The following is a 23,245-nucleotide window of genomic DNA, read 5'->3' on the forward strand; positions in this document are numbered from 1 at the left end:
GGACAAATGAGCGGTTTTAAAAAGAGGCCCCTCCCAGGCCGCCTCAAAATCTAGAGCCCAAGATTCTCCTCCTCAGAGCTCCTCACCGTGTCTAGACTAGGGGGAAGCGACCATTTCTCAGGTAGAGGATGATGCACAAAGGAAAAACTGGCCATCCAGCGTGAAGGCCGAGGAAGCGAACGCAAACAGAGCGCACAGATTAACAGAGACCCTCCCGGCACCCCACCGGCCCACCGCCCCTTCACAGGTGGAGCCGCAATTGCACTTCTCGCGAGATGTCTCGTCTTCACGGGATCTCGAACTGAAACCTCGCGGCTTTTCGGATCAGGGGATCTGAAAGGACAACTCCCAGCCCGCCTCACGGACTCACAAAGGGCCTCGACCCCCACCTCACTCTCCCTCCACCACCACACCCCTCCCCTCCCTTCCTAGATGGTTCCCTTCCCCAGGTTGCCCAGGGACTTCCGGAGCTCGACCGGAACCGGAAGCTTCTGGGAGCGAGTGGGTGGGGGCGAAAATTTTTTAAAAAGCGCGGGGCAAGCTAGAGGACCGAGCTGGCATCGAGTGGCACGGTGGTGTTAGCCCTGAGGCGGGACTGTGGCGGGTCCCGATGGACAACACCGCCTGCTTGAAGTCCTTGCTTCTGACCACTAGTCAGTATAAAGCAGTTAAGTCGGAAGCGAACGCCACCCAGCTTTTGCGGCACTTGGAGGTGAGGGCCTTCGGGGTGGCGGACGAGACGGGCTTCCTCGTAGCCTTCGTTCACTTGGTGGCCGGGATGTAGTGGTCTCAACCTAGAAAACAAAGGACAGCTCGCTCCCTCCGCTGCCTTTTCGTATTGGTAAAGAAGGCTGATGATTGTCAGCTTTGAATTCCCACCCTTCTCTATCCCGCCCCAAGCCCCTCCGCGTTCAGCTGACTGCAGCAAGGGATGAGTAACTACTGATAGCCCTAGAAAGAGGGAGGTTGAGACAAAAGGTTGGGGGATTTAGGCTGTATTTGGAGTTGGTAGAGGAAAGAGCTAGAGCTGTATCTTTTCCTTTGCTTCTTATGTTGGTTTTTCCATTGTAACTGATCCTTCTCAAAATGTACAGCAATTCTCGGAGGTGGAGGTCATGGGGAGTAACGATTAAAACTTGATTTACACCTGTCACTAGGCAGTTTACAATCTGAACCTGTTGCTTACTGCTTTTATTTGAACTCACGTTGAACTCGGGCTTGAAAATTATTATTTCAACTTTCTTTGGATTAGGAAGCAATCTCCCCTACTAGTAATCACAATTTTTCTTTACCAAAATTTATTGCTCAGTTTTTCAGTCCTAAAATGCTGAATTGTCACTTTTTCTGTTAGTTCCCAGTGATTTGCATCTAGAGTGTACTTATCTTATGCTAAAAGTTATAATCACAGCTTTCTGTGATCCTATTTGTTTTTAGGCTCTTAAACTCCTGCTGTCATTTGTTATGCATTCAGGGAATTCCAACTAATAACGACCTCAGTTTAATAAAAAGTAATTAAGCTCCATCAAAGCTTATTTTAATTCTCTGTCGCAGCTTCGGTTAACATAGAATTAAAGTTCTCTCTGTCGCAGCTTCTGTTAACATAAAATTGAACATAATTTTTAAATATACTATTTGTTTTATAAACCTTATGATAAAAGGCTAAATTACCAAAGGTTTGCAAAATACTACAGAGAAGGCAGCAGTGAATGGCACAGCAACATCAGCCTTAGTTGTGACTGTAGTGCACTTATTGTGTGAGTTTTCTCAAGCTTTACTGGTGCTCCTCTTCTTACCACTTCAGGAGCTTATCTCAGCACTTTTCTTTTTTCATTCATTACCTCAACAAATCCCTACCAACCTAACAATGAAGGTGTTAGCTGTTAAATGCTAGGGCTTTGCTTCTCGATGAGGATAGAACAGTGCACTAGTGGACTCCAGAAGCCACAGAATAAGCAGAGCTGTCAGTTTTATTTAAGAATTAGGAGTTAAGAAATTTAGATTCTAATCTGAAACATTACCTCTCTTTGAGAGTAAACAGTTGTGTTGTGAATCCGAACAGGGTGTTATCATGAATTGAAAGAGACTTCAAAGAAATCTGAGGCTTGGACATTGGCTTCTTGGTACTGTGTTCCCGAAGTTTTCAAGAGGTTTACCAAAAATTCTTCTGCCATTTAATTGAGAGATAACGTACATACATTACATAAAGTGCATTAATCTTAAGTGAAGAGCTTGATAGTTTTTTTTAAACATAAGTGTACACTCAAGTAGCTACCACCTGTCATATGAGACAGAACATTTCCAACACCCTATAAGTTTTTCAACTATCCCTAAAGTTTCAGTTAAGTGGATTAATATGTACGTTTGTGACTGGCTTCTTCCTCTCAGTATAATCTGTAAAATTTATTCATGTGGCCCATGTGCCAGTATTTCATTCTTTTTTATTGCTATTTAGAATTCCATTGTACAGAGGTACCACAGTTTATATATATCCTCCTGTTCATGAGCATCTGGGTTGTTTCCAGTTCTGGGTGGAATTATGAGTAACTCTGTTATAAACATTTTTACACATTTTTTTTGTGGATGTATGTATTCATTTCTCTTATATACCTCGTAGTGTAATTGTTGGGTCTTAGGGTAAGTTTATGTTCAGTTCTGGTTGAAACACCAGTTTTCCACAAGTTATACTGATGTATCCTCCTACCAGCAATGTGTGAATTTTGCTGTCATTCATCCACACCACTCCTTGGTGCTTTCAAATTTTTAACTTTTAACTCTTTTGGTTGACAGTATTAATGGTGAATGTTTTTCATGAGACCTCATGAGAGCAACCTCATGAGAGCAACATCTGAGGATACAAAGGGTGATAGATGGTTATCACGTGAACGATTATTCACTCTGCTATCCTGCTGCGCTTCTGCTGCACGATTTTTGTCTTCTTGCAGAACCTTAGCTTTGGATTTTTTTTATGATCAGAAGAGCTGAGCTGGTCTCTTTTTTTTTTTTTTTATAAATTTATTTATTTATTTATGGCTGTGTTGGGTCTTTGTTGCTGTATGCGGGTTTGGGCTACTCTTCATTGCAGTGTGTAGGCTTCTCATTGCGGTGGCTTCTCTTGTTGCAGAGTACGGGCTCTAGGCACGCGGGCTTCAGTAGTTGTGGTACGCGAGCTCAGTAGTTGTGGCTTGCGGGCTCTAGAGCGCAGGCTCAGTAGTTGTGGTGCACTGGCTTAGTTGCTCCGCGGCATGTGGATCTTCCCAGACCAGGGCTCGAACCTGTGTCCCCTGCATTGGCAGACGGATTCTTAACCACTGCGCCACCAGGGAAGCCCTGGTCTCATTCTTGACGGTGTTTCACAGCACTAATCTTATGTAATGATTATGGAGCAGGGATTCAGGAACAGTGAATCCAAGTTGTACCGCTGTCTATTATGTGTGCCTCAGTTTACTCATCTGTAAAACAATTAGTACAGGTTTATTATGAAGCTGAAAGGAATTAACATACATAATGTACCTAGAACAATAGCTAGGCCAGAGTAAGTGCTAGAGTATTAGTTATTATTGAAATAAGTCCTATTTGCATTAAAACCTTCAATGTGTATGATTAAAGAGGAAAATATGCAAAGTGATTTTTTTTAATTTTACCTTATAATAAATAATTATTATATCTTAGAATACTTATGTTGTTGAAATACAGGTCCAGTCCTTAGGGAAATTGTATTTAAAGCAGAAAATGTCAATATTTTAGAGGGCTATCTGTATAAGCAGGCAAAAGGGCAATGCTCAGAAGGTTCTTTACCTCAAAATATTTACTCTCAGTATCTAATTTCACCTTTGGACCTGTTTTTTCAGTCTGATAGACTTTTACTTTAATGTTAAAATACATACTCTGTGGGAACAGATAGTCTGAACAGATAGTCTCTTATCAGCAAAGCTTTACAAGAAAGACTGACATCTGGGCAAGGGTATAAAAGGGATATAGAAAAGAAAGACAGAGGGATGCTAAAACAATTCTGATGATAGTCTTTTTTTTAAAAAGTCTTTTAAGAATAAAAACGTTTAGAACAGATTTAATCTAATCCTAAAGTAAATGATTTTTTTATCTTTATAGAAAAGATTTGCTTAATAATGAATAATATTCATAAAGCATTTTGAAAGTAAGTGGCTGTCTGACAACTGTTCCCAGCCCTCATCCCAGCTTACCCTTCCCGGAGGTGGTGCTAGTAGGCGGTACGTTTATAGTGTTATGAGAGGAGTAAATAGTGAAATAACAAATAATAAAATTTTTTTAATTCCTGACCTGCCTACTCAAAAAAAATTTTTTTAACTTCCTTCTTTGTGATCTCTAACTTCTGGGCTTAGGTACTGTCTGGTAGGGAGCAGAAGGAATAATCACATAGTTAATCCCATGAATAAGCCTTTGGATTTAGCTGCTTTACACTTTCCATTTGCCTCCCTCAAAGAAGGTGGAATTCATTTATTCGTTAAATATATTGGTAGTAGAATGTTGATTTGTAGTCTATGCCTTCATGGAGTGATCAGTGTAGTGGGGAGGATAAATTTTGCTAAGTTGGCAAAAGCTTGCTGACTTAGCAAATAAAAGTGTAATGTACTATAGGATAGTATAACAGGCAAACCTAACCTAGTTAGTGGAAGAGGATTAGAGAAAGCTTAGTGGAGGAAACAAAATTGAGACTGGAATGATTACATTAGTTAGTGAGTGAAGGGATAGGTGATCATCTATGCAGAGGGAACAACATGTATGAATTTTCTAAATTGGGAAAGTGTGGCAATGGCACTTTGGAAGAACTGGATTTTTATTTGAAATGGAGAAGTGAAAATTGCCAATTCTTAACTAACTCATTTTTTTTTTAATATTTTCTTTTTAAAAAAATTATTCTGTGTCCCTCATGATTTTTTTTTTTTTTTTTTTTTAGGTATACTCTAATTAGTTTTTTTTTTTTTATTTTTTATTTTTTTTTTTTTTAATTTTTTTTTTATAGCTACTTTATTTATTTATTTATTTATTTTTGGCTGTGTTGGGTCTTCGGTTCGTGCGAGGGCTTTCTCTGGTTACGGCAAGTGGGGGCCACTCTTCATCGCGGTGCGGGGACCGCTCTTCATCGCGGTGCGCGGGCCTCTCACTATCGCGGCCCCTCCCGTTGCGGGGCACAGGCTCCAGACGCGCAGGCTCAGTAGTTGTGGCTCACGGGCCCAGCTGCTCCGTGGCATGTGGGATCTTCCCAGACCAGGGCTCGAACCCGTGTCCCCTGCATTAGCAGGCAGATTCTCAACCACTGCGCCACCAGGGAAGCCCCCTCATGATTTTTAAAGAGGGCTCTTTTTTATTTTGTTTTGTTAATTTATTTTATTTATTTATTTTTGGCTGCGTTGGGTCTTCGTTGCTGCGCGCAGGCTTTCTCTAGTTGCGGTCAGTGGGGGCTACTCTTGGTTGCAGTGCACGGGCTTCTCATTGCAGTGGCTTCTCTTGTTGTGGAGCATGGGCTCTAGGCGCACAGGCTTCAGTAGTTGTGGCACATAGGCTCAGTAGTTGTGGCACATGGGCTCAGTAGTTGTGGCTCACGGGCTGTAGAGTGCAGGCTCAGTAGTTGTGGCACACGGGCTTAGTTGCTCTGCGGCATGTGGGGTCTTCCCCGACCAGGGCTCGAACCCATGTCCCCTGCATTGGCAGGCGGATTCTTAACCACTGCACCACCAGGGGAGCCCTAACTAGCACATTTTAATGACTCTTTTCTAGGTAATTTCTGGACAGAAGCTCACCCGATTGTTTACATCAAATCAGATACTACCAAGTGAATGCTTAAGTTGCCTTGTAGAGCTACTTGAAGACCCAAACATAAGTGCTTCACTGATCTTAAGTATCATCAGTTTGCTATCTCAACTAGGTAATGTATTTAGTTTCTCTTTTTTATTTTTTAGAAATTGTATGAATTTAATATTTTTTTAAAGGGCAGATTTAGTTATAGAATCTTTTGGAGAATGATTCACATTCAAAAGATTTCTTCATTGCAGGACCTCTCAGAACTATTTTGTATTGTGGATCTCTTGAAAAGGGAAAATTATATGCATCCTTTCTTAAGATTATTGGAACAAAGAATCTGAAGCATATCAAGGGTTCAGTGGTCTACAGAAAAGAATGTACCTTGGGAAATGTGGGCCTATTTTTGAATTTTAAAAAAAATGCATGTACATAATGTCAGTGTGAACTACAGCACTCTGGAAAGTCATAGCTAGTGATCAAAACATCATCCTTTTTTGATAGACTACACTGAACTTAGAACTAAGGCTAAAAATGCAAGTGTTACTTTTTCTATTTTTCCCTACCTTACCTTCAGTTTTAAAATTTTCATTCAGTGGTTACTTTTTTCTTGATTTGTGTTTGGGGGTGGAGGGGAGATATTTCTCTGTGTGATTATAAAATTAATACGTGCTTATTTAAAAAAAAACAAAAAACCCAGTGATACAGAAGTGGTAACATAGAGCAGCATGTCCAGTAGATGATGAAAATGTTCTATATCTGTGTTGTCCAATATAATAGCCACCATGGTTAAATTTCTGAATTGGAAGGTATTTGTAAAGAAAATAGCCATATCATATTTGATATTTTTATATAATGGTAAATTTAATATGAAATAAATTTTAAATTATTATTTATGAAAATGATCTATCTTGTGTCATTTTATTTTAACTTACAGCTGTGGACAATGAAACCAGAGACTGTCTTCAGAATATGTACAGCCTGAATAGTGTGCTGGCAGGAGTGGTTTGTCGGAGCAGTACTTGCCACAGTGATTCAGTGTTTTTGCAGGTATGCACACCCACACAGTACTTTCCACTTAATGCTCATTCTTCCTTCCTTATTTTCAGATCAAAATTGATAGTATCTATTGTAAACTGCTCGCTTACAGTGTACTATATGCTGGTATAATACCACATGATTAGGCACAGTTCTCACCATTAATAAATTTAAAAGCTGGTTGGTCACACATATACTACTGTTTAAGAGTTTCTAAAGAAGAGAATTGTATTCACATCTAGCACTATAATTTAAGAAAAATCCAGATTATGGCTATTTTGACAGACTTATAAATACAGATGTCAGCATTTTGAGATGTAAGCTATTCATATTAAAATTGTAATTTGAGTTGGCACCTAGTCTCAATCTATTGAGGAAACATTCTACAAAAACTGAAGCTACAGATTTGGTATTATTTAGCATAGACTCAAAGCTCTTATACCCATAATATTTCTCAACATAATATGCCATCAGTTGTAAAAAAGAAAAACATTGCAAGTTAAACTGACGTGCAGTTTTAAAGATGGTAAAATAAGAAAAATATCTATCTTAGAATTGATAGAATATGTGTTTCAACTTGCATATAAGTTTAAGATGATTAAGTGAGCCAGGTTGATGACAAGATGCTGTTTGAGATAGAATATATAGAAATGTGTGAATCAGGAGATGAACTCTAAGGTCTCATTGTGTGTGTTTAAGATCTCATCACTTGTATGTGAAGATAGAACCTTTTTAAGATATGGAAAAGTTCTTGCTCTAAATGCCTCCTAAAATGGTTACATGCTCAGAATATGCACAGGAGTTCATTCTTGTGAGCACACAGATGTGTTTTTATATGTTTATATTCACTGCTATTTTCTTATTCTCAGTGCATTCAGCTTCTGCAGAGGTTAACATATAACGTCAAAATTTTGCATTCTGGTGCCAATATAGATGAATTAATTACATTCCTGATTGATCATATGTGAGTATGCAACCAAATATGTAACCAAATAATCTACTGGTTTAACTAAAACCGTGTAATAGTTCTATTTTTCTTAAATAAGTTTTTCCAGCTTTTTAAACTGAGTGAGCCTGATTCTTGTTTATTCCTCTTAGATGATTTCAAGGATCAAATGGTGTAAAGCAGCTTTAATTTTTATAACAAAAATTTATGAAATGAATTGATTGAGACAGAAAAACTTATTGAAGCTGAAAATTATGTTTATATTTAATCTTATTGACCGAAGAATATACTGATGAGATAGCGCATGGTTACTCTGACAATTATTTCTATATTTGTATGCTGCAATTGAGTAGGATCATTTAGTTTCAAAACATGAAATAAATGATCAGTACTATTCAAAGCTTGGCAGTGTTCACATGTTAATCAGATTTTTCTTTGCTTAAAAAAAGGAAGGAATTTAAATGTGTAAATGACTATATAATTTTGAGTAATTTAGAAGGAACCTAATGTTTTTATCTTTTATTATTTTTCTTAAAACAACAGTCAGTCTTCTGAAGATGAGTTGACAATGCCTTGTCTAGGCTTATTGGCAAATCTTTGTCGGCACAATCTTTCTGTTCAAACGCACATAAAGACTTTGGTAAGAAGTTTATAAAATGTTTCTCTCTAGTTTTGTGGTGGGCTCTATGCTTAAAGAAAATTTTTTTCACCTTTTTCTTAAAAATTTTACAAGAATTATCCTGTGTTATCTAGCTGGCCCATCAAAGTTAACAAAGAATCATATTGACATATAAATAACTTGAAGTATTCCAGCCTTCATATATGTTTAATTAAAACAAGTTAAGAGTTAATAAAAATGTTAAATACTAAAAGTTTTTCTTCTCCGTAGCATCTCATTATTTGTCATATTGAATAATACAAGAAATGCTAAATTATTTTGTGTTGATAGAAGGGAGACACGGGGCTTCCCTGTTGGCACAGTGGTTGAGAATCCGCCTGCCAATTCAGGGGACACGGGTTCGAGCCCTGGTTTGGGAAGATCCCACATGCTGCGGAGCAACTAAGCTCGTGTGCCACAACTACTGAGCCTGCACTCTAGAGCCCGCGAGCCACAACTCCTGAAGCCCACGTGCCTAGAGCCTGTGCTCCGCAACAAGAGAAGCCACCGCAGTGAGAAGCCCCCGCTCACGGCAACTAGAGAAAAAGCCCATGCGCGGCAACGAAGACTCAGCGCAGCCATAAATAAATAAATAAATAAATAAATTTATTTTTATTTGTTTGTTTGTTTGTTTAAAAAAGGGAGATACGCCATTGGCAGTTACATTTACCACAGTCTTGTATTTCCACAAAATCAATTACAGCTCTCCCAGAAAGATTTATGAGTAAGTGCCTAACATCACTACCAGTACTTGTGGTAAGTGAAGGCACTCAAGTGAGGTTAACTGAACCACTGTTAGAAATATATTAAATCAGGAAAGTTCATTGATTCTTTAAGGTGCTTTGTGAACAGTTCCCTTGCTATGCAATATTCATTATTACTTGTTTTAAATTAAATAATATCTCATTTGTTCATGTGCTGGATTTTTCTGACCTGGTCTTATTTTGTTGGAGGTTATTTTGAGCCATAGAACTGTTTGAGAAAGGTAAACATTTGCTCATAAACCCATGACTACACACTGCTGTTCACTTAGATTGTACCTGTCTATACTACTGTAAGCAATATGTAAAAGTATCATCTTACTCACTTCTTGGATGATCTCTTAAGTTGATAATAATGTTTAATAAAAGTTTACCTACTCTGTGTAAGATATACTTTCTAAAACAAAATGTAAGACTCATAATTTTTTTTATTCTAATTTATTTAAAAATTTTTTTCTTCCTCAGAATAATGTGAAATCTTTTTATCGAACTCTTATAAGCTTCCTGGCCCATAGTAGTTTAACTGTGGTTGTGTTTGCACTTTCAATATTATCCAGTTTGACATTAAACGAAGAGGTTGGGGAAAAGGTAAATTTTTTTTTTTTTTTTTTTTTGCAATTTACGAAAATAATTCTGAAGTTTATATTCTCTGATACTTTAAAAGTCATTGAGACTCTTTGTTGAGTTTTAGGATGGTCAACTTAAATTTTTTTGTATAATATACTTTTCCTGATTTGTTTTTAAGCTGTTCCATGCTCGAAACATTCATCAGACTTTTCAACTAATATTTAATATTCTCATAAATGGTGATGGCACACTAACTAGAAAGTATTCAGTTGATCTACTGATGGATCTTCTTAAGAATCCTAAAATTGCAGATTATCTTATCAGGTATGGCTCTCTGACAAATTTTAGGGCTCTTTTTTTAAACCAAGATGTATTTGTAATAAACGAAACTGCCTTTTTAGATTTAGTAAACTTGGACTCTACTGATTCACAACAGAGTAAAATCAAAATGTTTTCATGTGCTTTATTCCCATTCTTTTTGCTCTCCTGACTTGAAATGTAAAAGTATAACAAGGGTGTGTGTGTATGTTTCAGTCTTTGTCTTAGGTAAATAAGGTTGTGTCATTCTCCAAAATATACATATCTTGATTAATCTGTTTCAAAACCAGTTTTACATCTGAACAGTATGATTTATTTTATATATAAATCATTTTTAATGTATCAATTTCATAATTATCACTTGATGTATATTTTTATTTTGAACCTAGGTATGAACACTTTTCTTCATGTCTTAATCAAGTATTAGGTCTGCTTAATGGAAAGGATCCTGATTCTTCTTCAAAGGTATATAAAAACACAGCTTTTTGTTTTAAAGTTTTTAAAAACTATAACGTGCAGAAAAATCTAAGTGCGTCGATCTCTGAACCTTTACAAAATGAACACAGCCGTATAACCAGTATCTAGAGCAAGAAACAGAACATTACCGATACTTTGGAACCTTCCTTGTATCTTCATAAACTGGCATAATCCCTTTGGAAAACTGTTTCACGGTGCCTGTTAAACACATGTACACCCTATGACACAGAGATTCCACTCCTAGCTATATAGCCAAGAGAGACATTTCACCAAAAGACATGTAGAAAATGTTAAATAGAAAATGAAAGTTTAAAACTGGTACTATTTACAGAGCGGGAAAAGATATCTACAATACATATATTGAACAAAGGACTCTTATCTAAAGTATATCATTTAAAAATTTGTACCTATAAATGAGAAAAAACACTGAACCCAGTAGATAACCTGAGCAAAAAAAAAAATGAATTGGTCAATAAATATGAAATGGTTGCTCAACTTTATTAATCTTCAGGGAAATGCAAATTTAAATGGTAATGCAATACCAGTACATACCCACTGATGGTTAAAATTAAAAATGTGGATAATATCAAGCATAGATGAGAATGTAAAAAATGTAAAGAGTGTCGCTGTACTCATGGGGTGAAAATTGGTACAGCCATTTATGAAAACTGGTATTATCTACTAACATAAGACATGCAACTATGACCCAGCAATTCCACTCTTAAATATTTACCCCAAAGAATCGAATACTTGTGTTCACCAAAAGACATGTACAAAACATAGCAGTACTGTTACCAATAGCCAAGAATTGTAAACAATCTAAATGCCATCAACAGTGGAAATAATCTGTGGTATATTTATACATTGGAATACTGTAAGCAGTGAGAATGTGTGAAATGCAGCTGCATGCGAAAATATGAATGAATCTCACTAAGATAATGCTAAGCTAAAGAAGCCAGATGTAAGAGTATACACTATAAGATTCTATTTATATATAAAGTTCCATGTGAGTTTTTAATATAAACTGGCAAGCCGATTGAAAAATTATACAGAAATGTAAAGATCCAAGAATAGCTAAGGTAAAATTAATCCCTGGTGTCAGAAATCTGATGTGGAGTAGTGGTTGGGGCATTGTCTGGAAGGGGACACAAGGGGATTCTGGAGTTTTAGTGAAATTCTCTTTCTTGACCTAGTTGCTAGTTATACAGGTGTATTCACTTTGAGGAAAACATCTAGCTTTGCAGTAGCAATTGATATGTTTACTTCCCTGTATGTTATACTTACAGAGAAAGTGTAAATGAGAAAGTATTTGCTTGTATGTGCAGAACGTATCTCTGGTAAGATAAATAAGAAACTGGTAATACTGTCTTTTGCTTCCAGAAAGTGTAGTTAAAGGTCAGGCTAGTACCTTTGACTTTGGAACCAAAAGAATGTATTATCTATTCAAAAACAAGTACTACAATTTATATTTAAAAGAGAATAAGTCAAAGAGTTTATCATGTGTAACATAGTAAATGCTAATGGGCTGAATTCTGTTAAAAGCAGACACTATCAGGTTGATTAAAACACAAATCCCAATTGTATGCTGTTTACAAGAAACAGATGACGAAAGGTAGAAAATAAGTGAGTAGGCAAAGAGGTACCAATAATTTTTTAAAATTATAAGTTGGTAGTAAATGAAATACAGTAGAATTTAACTTAACAGCTAGTAAACAAGTTGATGTGGGATGCTATGTAATGGAATAAGGTTCGGTTATGAAGCAAGGAAGAAATGAAGTAGAATAGGGAGGCAGGCTAAGGGGCTGATTGCCACACTGTGTAAACAGTATGGAAGTAGCCATCCTTAAGCTTTTAAAGCTATGGGATGCGACTTTGAAATATTATTCTAAAGTATGCTTTATAGCAGTTCTTAAATCTTAGCATGATAGCAGGTATTCTTAATTACTAATTTTATTTTTTCATTTTTGAAACAACATGTTTGTGCTGAAAAAAAATTAAGTACTGTAGAAGGTATATAAGATTAGTTGAAGTTGCCCTTTCTTCTTTGGCTCTCACAATCCTGTTACTAGAAGTAACTACCATTAACAAATTTATTTGTAACCTTCTGGAACCTAGTGACACATTTTGAAAGATAATACTCGGAAAAATTGGAAGCAACTTTTAATTTTTATTTTCTTTAAAAATGTATATCATTTCCAGCTTCATTTTTTGGTTGCTTTGTGCATTCAAGTCTAATGAAATTGACATTTAATGAAGGCTTTATATTGCACAGGTTTTAGAATTACTTCTTGCGTTCTGTTCAGTGGCTCAGCTGCGCCACGTGCTTACGCAGATGATATTTGAACAGCCTCCATCTGGCAGCACCATTCTGGGAAGCCGTTCTAAGTGTTTAGAACCTCCTGTAGCTCTACTTCGTTGGTCAAGCCAACCTTTGGATGGATCAGAAAACTGTTCTGTTTTAGCACTGGAGTTGTTCAAGGAAATATTTGAGGTACTAGAGTGATTAACAAATTGACTTTTCCACTTTTATGATTCTCAGTGAACAGTTTGTTTTGTAAAATGTTCATAATAAACTTCCAGTTGTTCATATGCTTCAGGAAAACTTCTCAATTACTAAACTCCCTACCATTCAGCTACTGAATTTCTTTTTTCTGGCAAGGTCACAAATATTAGCGAGAATTTTGTTTGTTTTTTCACTAAATAGCTTATATATACTTCTTTCAGTATAACAAGTAAAGGTATTGACTAAGATTTGTATGGGTTGTTGGTGAATGACTGTGCTTCTTGCAGTAGTCACGTTCTGTCTCTCCATCTCAGTAGATACTGTCTACTGTCTTTATGGAATGGATATATAGAACATTGGATTAAGTCAGTCAAATGGAGTGGAGCATGCCAGGTACTTAGGATATAGACAGAAATCCTTTCCATAGAGGCCTTTACCTTCTGGTAGATTCTACTCTCTAGGTCATTTAGTATTCTGTACTATTCTCCCTGTTTTTATACCCATTCTGTCTACCCCAGTATCTTACTAGAATGTATACCCTCTCATGACTGGATCCTGTGCACAAACCAAAATGTTTATGAGTGATTAAATATATTTGTTAAGGATTATGCACAAATTATTCTTTCTGTTTCATGTTGATCTTGACTGTTAACAGTTTTAGCATTTAAAAAGCGCTTTGAGATTCTTGATGGGAATTATTTGTGGTTGTAAAGTATTAAGACTAGTGTCTGTTATTTAGTTATTGTAATTACATTTAGCAAATTCGGGATATTTGTTTTCAGTACATACTTTTAATTTAGAATAATTTTTAAATCACAGATACGGTCCACTTTATAAAGTCTTGTTTGCATTTGGTTAACCCAAAACCTTACTGTTCCATTTGAGAAAAAAGTCATCATAGCCCTCAAAACTGGATAAAAGGGTAGATTTTAAATGGGAGACACAGGTCAAAGAATTTTTGAAGTAATTACAGTTGACCCTTGAATAACATAAGTTTGAACTGCTTGGGTCCACTTATATTTGGATTTTTTTCAGTAGTGAGTACTACAGTACTACACAATCCATGAGGTTGGTTGAATCCATGGATGTAGAACCACAGATACAGGAGGCCAGGGCCAACTAAGTTGTACTGAGACTTTCGACTGCATGGTGGGGTCAGCGTCCCTAACCCTCACATTGTTCAAGGATCACCTGTATAAGAAATTTAAAGAGTGTTGCAGTTCAGTGATGACCGTTTATGCATTCTGTATTCCATCTCTGTTTTTATTTTTAATCATTGGTGGTGGTGAATTCTCCAGGATGTCATAGATACTGCTAACTGTTCCTCAGCTGACCGTTTTGTGACCCTTCTGCTGCCTACATTCCTTGATCAGCTTCAGTTCACAGAACAAAATCTAGATGAGACCTTAATAAGGAAAAAATGTGAAAGGATGGTCAAGACCATTGAAGTTTTGTTAAATATCCTTCAGTATAAACATGGAAACTAAATAACTACTTATTTTCTTAGAATTGTATTTACTGCATTTTTGTCTTTATAATTTTGTCACTTCTCATGCTTGAATCTGTTCAGAATTACTGAACTCAAGTTTAAACTTACAGACCTGATATTCAAGGAAGAGTCTCTGAAAAAGTTATCTAGACCTTTTTTCCCCTTGTTTTTCTGTGTAAAACTTTTAAGCTAGAGAACATTTCCAGACATGCTCTTTAAACTTGACCTGTACATTTTTATCATACTTTGCGATTAGGAGATGTATTCTAAAATAACTACCCTGGTGCTCTCTTTTGATGCAAATTGCCGTCCCTGGATGATGGGTGGTGCCATCCTGTGATGGGGTGGGTCAGAGAAGAAAGATTGGTAGTTACTGTTTTAGCTTAGTTTGTTAGCTTGTGTTTTAAAGTATTTTTTTTTTTTTTTTTTTTTAATGAGGATCTTGAATCAGATGCGTATGTTTGATTGATTGATTGATTGATTGATTTTGGCTGTGTTGGGTCTTCGTTTCTGTGCGAGGGCTTTCTCCAGTTGTGGCAAGCGGGGGCCACTCTTCATCGCGATGCGCGGGCCTCTCTCGTTGCGGAGCACAGGCTCCAGACGCGCAGGCTCAGCAGTTGTGGCTCACGGGCCCAGCCGCTCTGCGGCATGTGGGATCTTCCCAGGCCAGGGCTCGAACCCGTGTCCCCTGCATTAGCAGGCAGATTCTCAACCACTGCGCCACCAGGGAAGCCCCTAGCTTGTGTTTTAAAAATTAACACCTCTATAAATGTTTCAGTAAAGATGACATTACACTTGGTTATAAAAACGATAACCTTGTATTTCAGAGCAACAAGAATTTGCTCAACTTTTTCCTGCCCTAGAGCAAACTCCGCATCTCTCTAATCTCTTCTCTGAGCTGCCGCTTCTTAATTTTCCTCTTTCTTGATGGCCGTGATTCTCAACGCTGGCTATGTATTAGAATCATCTGGAGAACATTTAAAAATACTGACTCTTGAACATTACTTCCAGCGATTCTGATTTAATTAAAGTAATGTGAAACCCTGGGGTGGAGGAGTGTTTGTGATTGACTGTTTAAACTACCCAGGTGATTCTAACATGCAGCCAAAGTGGAAAGCCACTGCTGTAAAAACGCATGATTATTTTGCTGGACCTTAGAGATACTATCTGTAAAATATTCAGGCCTTCTCTCAGTGAATGGTACCAAACTTAACTCTTTTTAAATGATAGATATTCAAATTAACGACAGTACAGGAAGAGAAATTGAGGAATAACAAATGAGAAAATAACTTCCCTTATTTCAACATGTATTTATCGAACCGTTGTGACACCTGTTAATAAAAAGCTAACATCCAGGAGAAAAGCAGATCCTTCCTCTGTTTTACCTCTGAGTCAGAAACTTCTGATGTCAGTCCCATCTCTTGCCACTTGTCAGTCACTTAAATGCTCTGAGCTCTAGTTTCCTAATCTGTCATTGAGCTAATGTAACAATAATTACACCAAATTGCAGGAACAAGAATAATTTGTATGAAATCATCCTAAAAGCTGTAAAGAGCTATAAAAATAGAAGGGTTTCTTTTTTTTGAGAATTTTTTGTGTTCCTTAACAAAACTTACCTCTGTGTGGAGATGATGCTCTAAAAATGCATATTGCAAAAATTCTGACGACTATCAAATGTACCACTCTGATAGAGCAACAATTTACATATGGCAAGATTGATCTGGGGTTTGGAACAAAGGTAGCAGATTCTGAATTGTGGTGAGTATATGAAATACAAATGGCAAAACAGTAATAAAAATCAAAAGATGTAATGATTCTCATTCCTTTTGGAGGATCATCCTTGGGTATGTTCTGTTAAGCCAAGGTGTAACAGAGAATTAACAAAAATATTTTCATGATGAATTTTTTTAAAATTCACTTAATTCATAGATAACGTGCTTCTAAACAGAGGTATTAATATCTGTGATTTATTTTTCATTGTTTAGGTTTGTCTTATTTTAATTTGTTGTGATTCTCTAAGGGTCTTTTATACTTCTGAACATTTTTTTTCTAGTTCCTTTTTGACATTGCCTGAGTAATTATTTTTATATTCATTTAACTTTATATTTTGAAGTGAAAAAGCATGAAAAAACAGGGATCGTTTTTATTTCAAAGAAATCCATCACTGCTGAAGGTTTCTAATAACAAAGACAACTCTTCTTCTTTAGCATGTAAAGGCTTATGGTTAAATGTGGATTTTCACTGATAGTAATGAGAGTATTTTATCCCTCTTCTCCCCTATGAATTAAGTCCATCTAACAAGTCTTTGCTGAGGACCTGCTAAATGCTGAACACTGATTTGTTCCAATTTCCATAAATGTCAAAACTGTCAATAATTACATTCCTCAAGAACAAGAATTATCTCTTTTTACTTTTTTGTACTCCTTTTCAATTACAAGGCTGAGAAAAACGGCTTAGTATAATTCATTCAGTAAATATTAGATATTCTTTATTGCCTAAGGTTGCCCTCTCTTGTTAATATTTTAGTGACAAGGCTAAGAATTAAATGAGTCATGTTGCCAATGCTGCTAGTAATGTCAAGCAGAAAGTTGAAGCCTGTTGGTATTTGAGATTAGAAAAAGAAACACTGTCTAAACTTAAACTGTTAATACCAGTTTGTTCTCTTTGGATCTTGGGTTATAAGGATGTTGGTCTCTGATATTTTTTTCTTCTCTTAAGAAACAATGCTTAATCTTCTTGAGGTTTAAGAAAAAAGGTTTTGGGTTTTTATTTTCTTTAGATGTATGGACAGAAATAAGCTCTAAGCAATTTTTGAGTTATCTAAGTTAAATATGACTTATTTTTAAAGCAAACTTGCTGCTGATGTAATTTTGAAAACTCTTGATTTGATGAACAAACTTAAACAGTTGGTTCCTGGTATGGAAGTAAGCTTCTACAAAATCCTTCAGGTGAGTTTAAACTCTTCAAATATTGAAGTTGATTTATATATAAATGTTTCCTATTATATGTTTCTGTTGTAATATTCTTAATCTTTAGAAGATTAATGTTTTTCTTAGAACTGGCCATTGGAAGGAAGTTTAAAAATTGTTAATTGTCTCACATAACTATAATATTCTCACTACACGGTTATTTTACATAGTTTCACAGGAATTGAACATAAGTGCTCCTGACTCTAATGTATGGGATGTTCATGATAGCGAAGCTTCCACAGCCTTTTCCTTTTTTGTGTCATATTTCCGGTTTCTTCATTTGTTTCTATTGGCATTGTGGTAGGGGGGAGTGGTATTTGTTCTGGGGTGTTTGTTTTTGTTTGGGGTTGATGAGGTAAGGTTTTAAGACAAGAGGGAGACTCCTGGAAGAAACGGACTTGATTGTGAGTGATAATAAAATTAGAGAGGTGTGCAGAAAATAGTTAACTTACAGATTTCAATAATAATAGTAGCTGAATAAGAGCTCTAGATGTTTGCCTTGATATCCACAAAACTTGGCTTATAACAGATATTTAACAAACGTGTGAATTAAGTTACTGTAATAACACAGATGTCTCCAGTGCCTGTATAGACACGGTAGAAGCCAAAACTGGATCCTTAGGCAGGGTCTACTTACACACTTTGAGAGCACAGTGCTTAGGAGATGGGGATTCAGATGCTGACTCCACCATTTCTTAGTCAGTGCAGACTTGAGCAAGTTACTTCACCTCTCTGAGTTCCAGTTTTCTTGACTACAAAGTAGAAATAATGATCCCTGTTGATGGGAGGAGTTATGAAGGGTTACCATGAGGGTTTTGGAGATAAAAGCCATCTCTATAGTTCTGTGGCATTAGATTATACTTGAGTACCTATAAAACACTTAACGTTCTAAAATGTTGATAATTATAAAGGATTTATAGTTTAATATTTTTCTCTGATTTTATGTCAATAAAATTTTTTTCAGAATAGATGATTTGAGGCTTAGTACTAATGTAAAATTTACTGACATGAAGGACTTATACTTTAAAGTATAATTGTTACATTCACTAAAATAAAATTTTTTATTGAGTTAATTTGAATTTTACTTTTATTTTTTACTTTAATTTGGAAATGATTAGCCATTTGTTCTTCTAGCTAGTTTTTCTTTTAAATGGTAGCTAGAAAAATAAAACAATAACTCAAAACATCAGTCAGTTGGAGGTGGTATTTAAATTAGTCAAAGTATTTAAGACATGATTTTCATAGGCACAATAAAGCATTCAAAACCTTTGCCAGATTTTTTTAAGCCAACCTTACTATTGATTGTATAGACAGTTATAACAAGGTAAAGACTAATAAATACATTCAAACAGCAGGTAGAAACACTTTCGAATTTGCCTAGAATTATTTTATGATTTAGGTCTATTTATTCACCTTACTCTTAAAGACCTGACGTTATTTATTCTTTCTGCCTTTTATTTTCTGGTTTCTGATTTACTTAGGATCCTCGCCTGATTACTCCCTTGGCTTTTGCCTTAACATCAGACAGTAGAGAACAAGTACAGTCTGGATTGGGAATATTATTGGAAGCTGCTCCACTGCCAGATTTTCCTGCGTTAGTGTGAGTTATAATCATTTGCAGTGTATCTCTTGTGGTGCTGGAATACCCTGCCATGTTTCTTCAGTAGTCCTGAATATAGATAGATTGGAAAATTCGTGAATTGAAGACTTCATTGTAATAGTAATTTTTCAAGTGAAAAATGTTCTTCAATTTAAAAAAAATTTGATTCCCACAATTCAAAAAGCCAGATGTATACTCACTTAGGGAATAGCTAGATCCATCCAGGTGATTAAATGTATTATCCAGATGCTACGCCTCTCTGTCTCAACACCTCTTTTTAACATAGTAGCTTCTGTGCTAAGCTTACATCCTACCAGTTTAGTTTCTCCATACAAAGAGTTTTTCTTTCCCAACCGTGTGAGTGATAAGTCTAAGCGTCGCTTTCATTGACCAGTTCTGGGTCATTTACCAAGGAAGAGATTCCTAAAGAAAAAAATCTGTTACTATCAGAAGGTGGGATAATGACCAGGCAGAATTATTTACTATGTTCATCTATTTTAAACATTAAGAGAATATTTGCAATTAGGTTTGAAAAAAATTCAGATTTTCAGTGCTGTCTGTAAACTAAATGGTTGACAAAATGTCTAGTAGGGTTCTACTTTAATTTTAATAAGTTTAGGTAGTCTATATGAATGAATTTGCAGAAGTGGTTTGAATGAACTGAGACAGTTGTTAAGTGGTAAGACATTCCTATATGCCAGGGGTCAGCAAACTCTAGACAGCAGGCAAGGGCTTATTTTTATAAATAAAATTTTTTGGAACAAAGCCACACCCATTCATTTGCATATTGTCTGTATTGTCTACATCTACATTTATGCTACGACCTTAGGGTTGGGTAGTTGTAACAGAGACTGTGGATCCTCAAACCTAAAATACTTAACTACCTTGTCCTTTAAGAAAAAGTTTGCCAACCTCTGCTATTTCTGTTAACTGACTGAGCAAACTCATTTTTCAGAATTAATAACTTAAGTAGTCATAAATTAAGAGATGAAGAACTGTGGAAAACACGACCTAGAGACCATGTAATTGAAATTCCTTTCATTTTATCATATTTTTTAACAACTAAATGGATAAATAGAGAGCTTCTCAAGTTACAAGGTAGACGTCTGTGAGGCTGCTTTATTTTGTGGTAGCTTGCGTCTTCAACTGTGGTAATCTGACATGAGGCAAAATCCCCCACGCTTCAGAGTAGAAAGCTTCAGCTTCACTGAAAGGTGGAGTTTCACCCAGTGTCTCTGTATGTGCAGCCTTCCTATCATTTCACTATGTCTTTGCCATCCCTCCCTGTCTTGTGTTGTATAACTTTCTCTTTGGACACTATCTCAGATGTCCACTTATGCTGTTTTATTTATGTACATTTATGCCTATATTTACATTACCTTAGTTTAATAAGGTGCATTTATATACTTGATGAGTAGGTAGGTGGATGTGTAGGTTGGTTTTTTGGAGTGTGTTTGTTTTATTTAAACATTTAACAAATGTTTAAATAAGGTGAGGGCCAGCTTGTGCCAGGCCTTCTTCTAGGCATTTTGAATATTGCAGTAAATGAGGGGACCTTCTGTCATGAGGTTTACAAAATGTTTCATAATGAGCATGTCACTATGGGTGGAGGGCCCGAGGAAGTGAGTCTGAACTGAGACCTGATGATAAGAAGGAGCCAGTGCTATGCAGATCTAGTGGGAAGAGTGTTCTAGGTAAAGGAACAACTTGTACAAAGGCCCCGAGGCAGGAACAAGATGGGATAAGTGGCAGGCGCAGAATGGAAGTCAGGTTGGTGAGAACATACTGACTGAGAAAGGGGAAGGGCACAGGAAAAAGTAAAGGCCAGCTGATGTTGCCCATGGTTAGAAGGATGTTCTTACCAATACCAGTAACTTTGTATTTAATTTTTACAAATAATCCACACTCAGAAACTAGTTCTAATGCCTCCAAACCAGAGGTGGAGTTGTCATTATAAAGGGTTGTGAGTAGAAAAGAGTTTCCTCTGGCAAATTTAGGATATTTACCCAAATCCTGCTTCATCATAGATTCCAGGATTATTTCAGAAATATTTGAAGACTTACACTCCCCAAAAGACCCATTCTCAATGAGTCCCTAATTGTGTACCAACTCTGCGTTTTGCTATATTTTTATATAATTATTTCTCTTTTTTTGATTCCCATTCAGACTTGGAGAAAGTATAGCAGCAAACAACACCTATAGACAACAGGAAACAGAGCATATGCCCAGAAGAATGCCTTTGCAATCATTAAATCACAGTTTTCCAACATCAGTAAAATGTTTAACTCCTCCACTTTTGAAAGATAGAGTTCCTGGATTGAACATTGAGGAATTAATAGAGAAGCTTCAGTCTGGAGTTGTGGTGAGTGATAAATAGCCATTATAAGTCGGATTCTGCCTGGAACATACCAACTAAATATCAACCCTTATTCTAACATTTATCTAAACAACTTTAGATGCAGATTTGATCATTGAAGCCTTATCTTTTACTATAAAAAGTAGCAGTATCCTGGAAGGTTTGGAAAGAGGAAAAAATCAGTCATAAAATTCCCACATTTTAACATGGCTATCATCTTCCCTTCGTCTCCCCGAACCAGCCCACCCTCCCACCACCCCCACGCTACCCCCGCCTTGAATATACTTTAAATTCCCACGAGTGTATCAGATCTTACCCAGATATTCTTCTGCAATAGCCAGGTTAGTGAAATGTTTGTGACCTGCCTCATATGACATTAAGTTTCAGTGATTTAGTCTCACATTAGGCATTTATTTTTTTATTTTGTTGAGCGTTAACCATTTCTGATTTTTTAACTCTATTAAAACCCAGGTAAAGGATCAGAATAATGATGTGAGAATATCTGACATAATGGATGTATATGAGATGAAACTATCCACATTAGCCGTGAGTACAAGCTTATTTTAATTATGTGTAACAGTTAAGCTTTAAGAGATGTTTTCCAGTAAATGATGAAGATTAATGATATGTTTTCTTACAGTCCAAAGAAAGCAGGCTACAAGATCTCTTGGAAGCAAAAGCTCTGGCCCTTGCACAAGCTGATAGACTAATCGCTCAATATCGCTGTCAGAGAACTCAAGCTGAGACAGAGGTGTGTACAATATAAAGACACATCTGATTAGTAGAAAAATAAATGTAGTAAATAAAACGTACAAAATACTAGTTTTATTTTCATTATTCTGATTGAAGTAAATTGTCCTTAGCAGTTAACTACTACTCCCTCTGTCTCGAAACTGTCTCCCCTTTAATTTTGGTTACACAATTATCTTCTGATTTTTTTTTCCTACCCTAATGGATACTTTTTTCCTATATCCTTTTTTTCTACTCACCCCTTAAATGTTGAGTTTTCCAGGATTATGTTCTAATCCCTTTTCCCTTATTTAGGTGATTCATAGTTTCCAGTCATTACCAGAATGTTAATGCCCCCAATTTTTTATGCTGAGCCCAGATCCTTTTTCTGAAGCACTAAATGTCTCCTGTGTAGCTCCATTTAAATATACATCAAATACTTCAAACTCAGCAGAACCAATACTGAACTCATCACCTTCCCTTTTAAAAAATGTATTGTTTCTTATGTATTCCCTCTACTGTTCTTAAGAGTTTTCCAGACAAGAAACCTGGAAATCACACAGTTTACCTTCTATAATTAGTCATTCACCAAGTTCAGTTGAATTCTACCTTCTAAATACTACTTTTTTTTGCATTGTCTCTATTCTTACCACTGTTTACTACAGGTCAGATTCTTTTCATTTTTCACATGAATCACAGCAGAGCCTCTGATTAGTCTTCCTACCTTTCCTTCCTCTCAGCCACCCTCAACATACAGTCGAAGGCATCTTTCTTCTGTATTTAGATCTACCCTCCCTTCTTCCTCCACAGTCATCCCTGAGGCAGTACTCTGGTTCCATTGCCCCTGTGCTGAATATCCTTCAGTGTCTCACCGTTTAGCTCAGAAGAGAGTTTAAGTTCCTTAGAACTTACTGCATTCTCTGCAGTCAGACATATTAGATTGCTTTGCAGTTTCTGAAACTTGACGTACTTTTCTGTTTTCTGTCCTTGCACTTGCTCTTCTATGTCTGGAATACCTTTTCCTCTCTTTCTCTAACTTTTAATAATCCTTCAGATTTT

The 23,245-nt window shown here is 36.3% G+C and overlaps 2 protein-coding genes across 8 annotated transcripts in view; one reads left to right on the forward strand and one right to left on the reverse strand.

Annotated features, from left to right (window-relative positions):
* Positions 1 to 312, reverse strand: part of DZIP3 (DAZ interacting zinc finger protein 3) — a 118,689-nt gene extending 118,377 nt beyond the window's left edge. For 2 of the 7 annotated variants that reach the window (XM_057545323.1, XM_007187136.2), the window contains exon 1: positions 87 to 280. The gene's annotated coding sequence lies outside the window, so the exon portion shown is untranslated. Of the gene's footprint in view, positions 1 to 86 lie in introns of all 7 variants that reach the window. The other 5 variants (XR_451429.2, XM_028167707.2, XM_057545321.1 and 2 more) reach the window with 5 other exon arrangements.
* A 47-nt stretch (positions 313 to 359) lies between these two features.
* The window catches only part of CIP2A (cellular inhibitor of PP2A), a 28,070-nt gene continuing 5,184 nt past the window's right edge, over positions 360 to 23,245 (forward strand). The window contains exons 1-16 of the mRNA XM_007187132.2: positions 360 to 712; positions 5,755 to 5,902; positions 6,713 to 6,825; positions 7,683 to 7,777; positions 8,303 to 8,399; positions 9,644 to 9,766; positions 9,924 to 10,069; positions 10,453 to 10,528; positions 12,813 to 13,031; positions 14,342 to 14,501; positions 16,149 to 16,290; positions 17,381 to 17,480; positions 18,983 to 19,101; positions 21,268 to 21,463; positions 21,929 to 22,003; positions 22,098 to 22,208. Of these exons, the coding sequence (XP_007187194.2) occupies positions 611 to 712; positions 5,755 to 5,902; positions 6,713 to 6,825; positions 7,683 to 7,777; positions 8,303 to 8,399; positions 9,644 to 9,766; positions 9,924 to 10,069; positions 10,453 to 10,528; positions 12,813 to 13,031; positions 14,342 to 14,501; positions 16,149 to 16,290; positions 17,381 to 17,480; positions 18,983 to 19,101; positions 21,268 to 21,463; positions 21,929 to 22,003; positions 22,098 to 22,208 (2,022 nt within the window). The 5' untranslated portion in view covers positions 360 to 610. The remainder of the gene's footprint in view (positions 713 to 5,754; positions 5,903 to 6,712; positions 6,826 to 7,682; positions 7,778 to 8,302; positions 8,400 to 9,643; positions 9,767 to 9,923; positions 10,070 to 10,452; positions 10,529 to 12,812; positions 13,032 to 14,341; positions 14,502 to 16,148; positions 16,291 to 17,380; positions 17,481 to 18,982; positions 19,102 to 21,267; positions 21,464 to 21,928; positions 22,004 to 22,097; positions 22,209 to 23,245) is intronic.

Source organism: Balaenoptera acutorostrata, chromosome 4 (assembly GCF_949987535.1).
Source record: "Balaenoptera acutorostrata chromosome 4, mBalAcu1.1, whole genome shotgun sequence".
NCBI classification, from domain to species: domain Eukaryota; kingdom Metazoa; phylum Chordata; class Mammalia; order Artiodactyla; family Balaenopteridae; genus Balaenoptera; species Balaenoptera acutorostrata.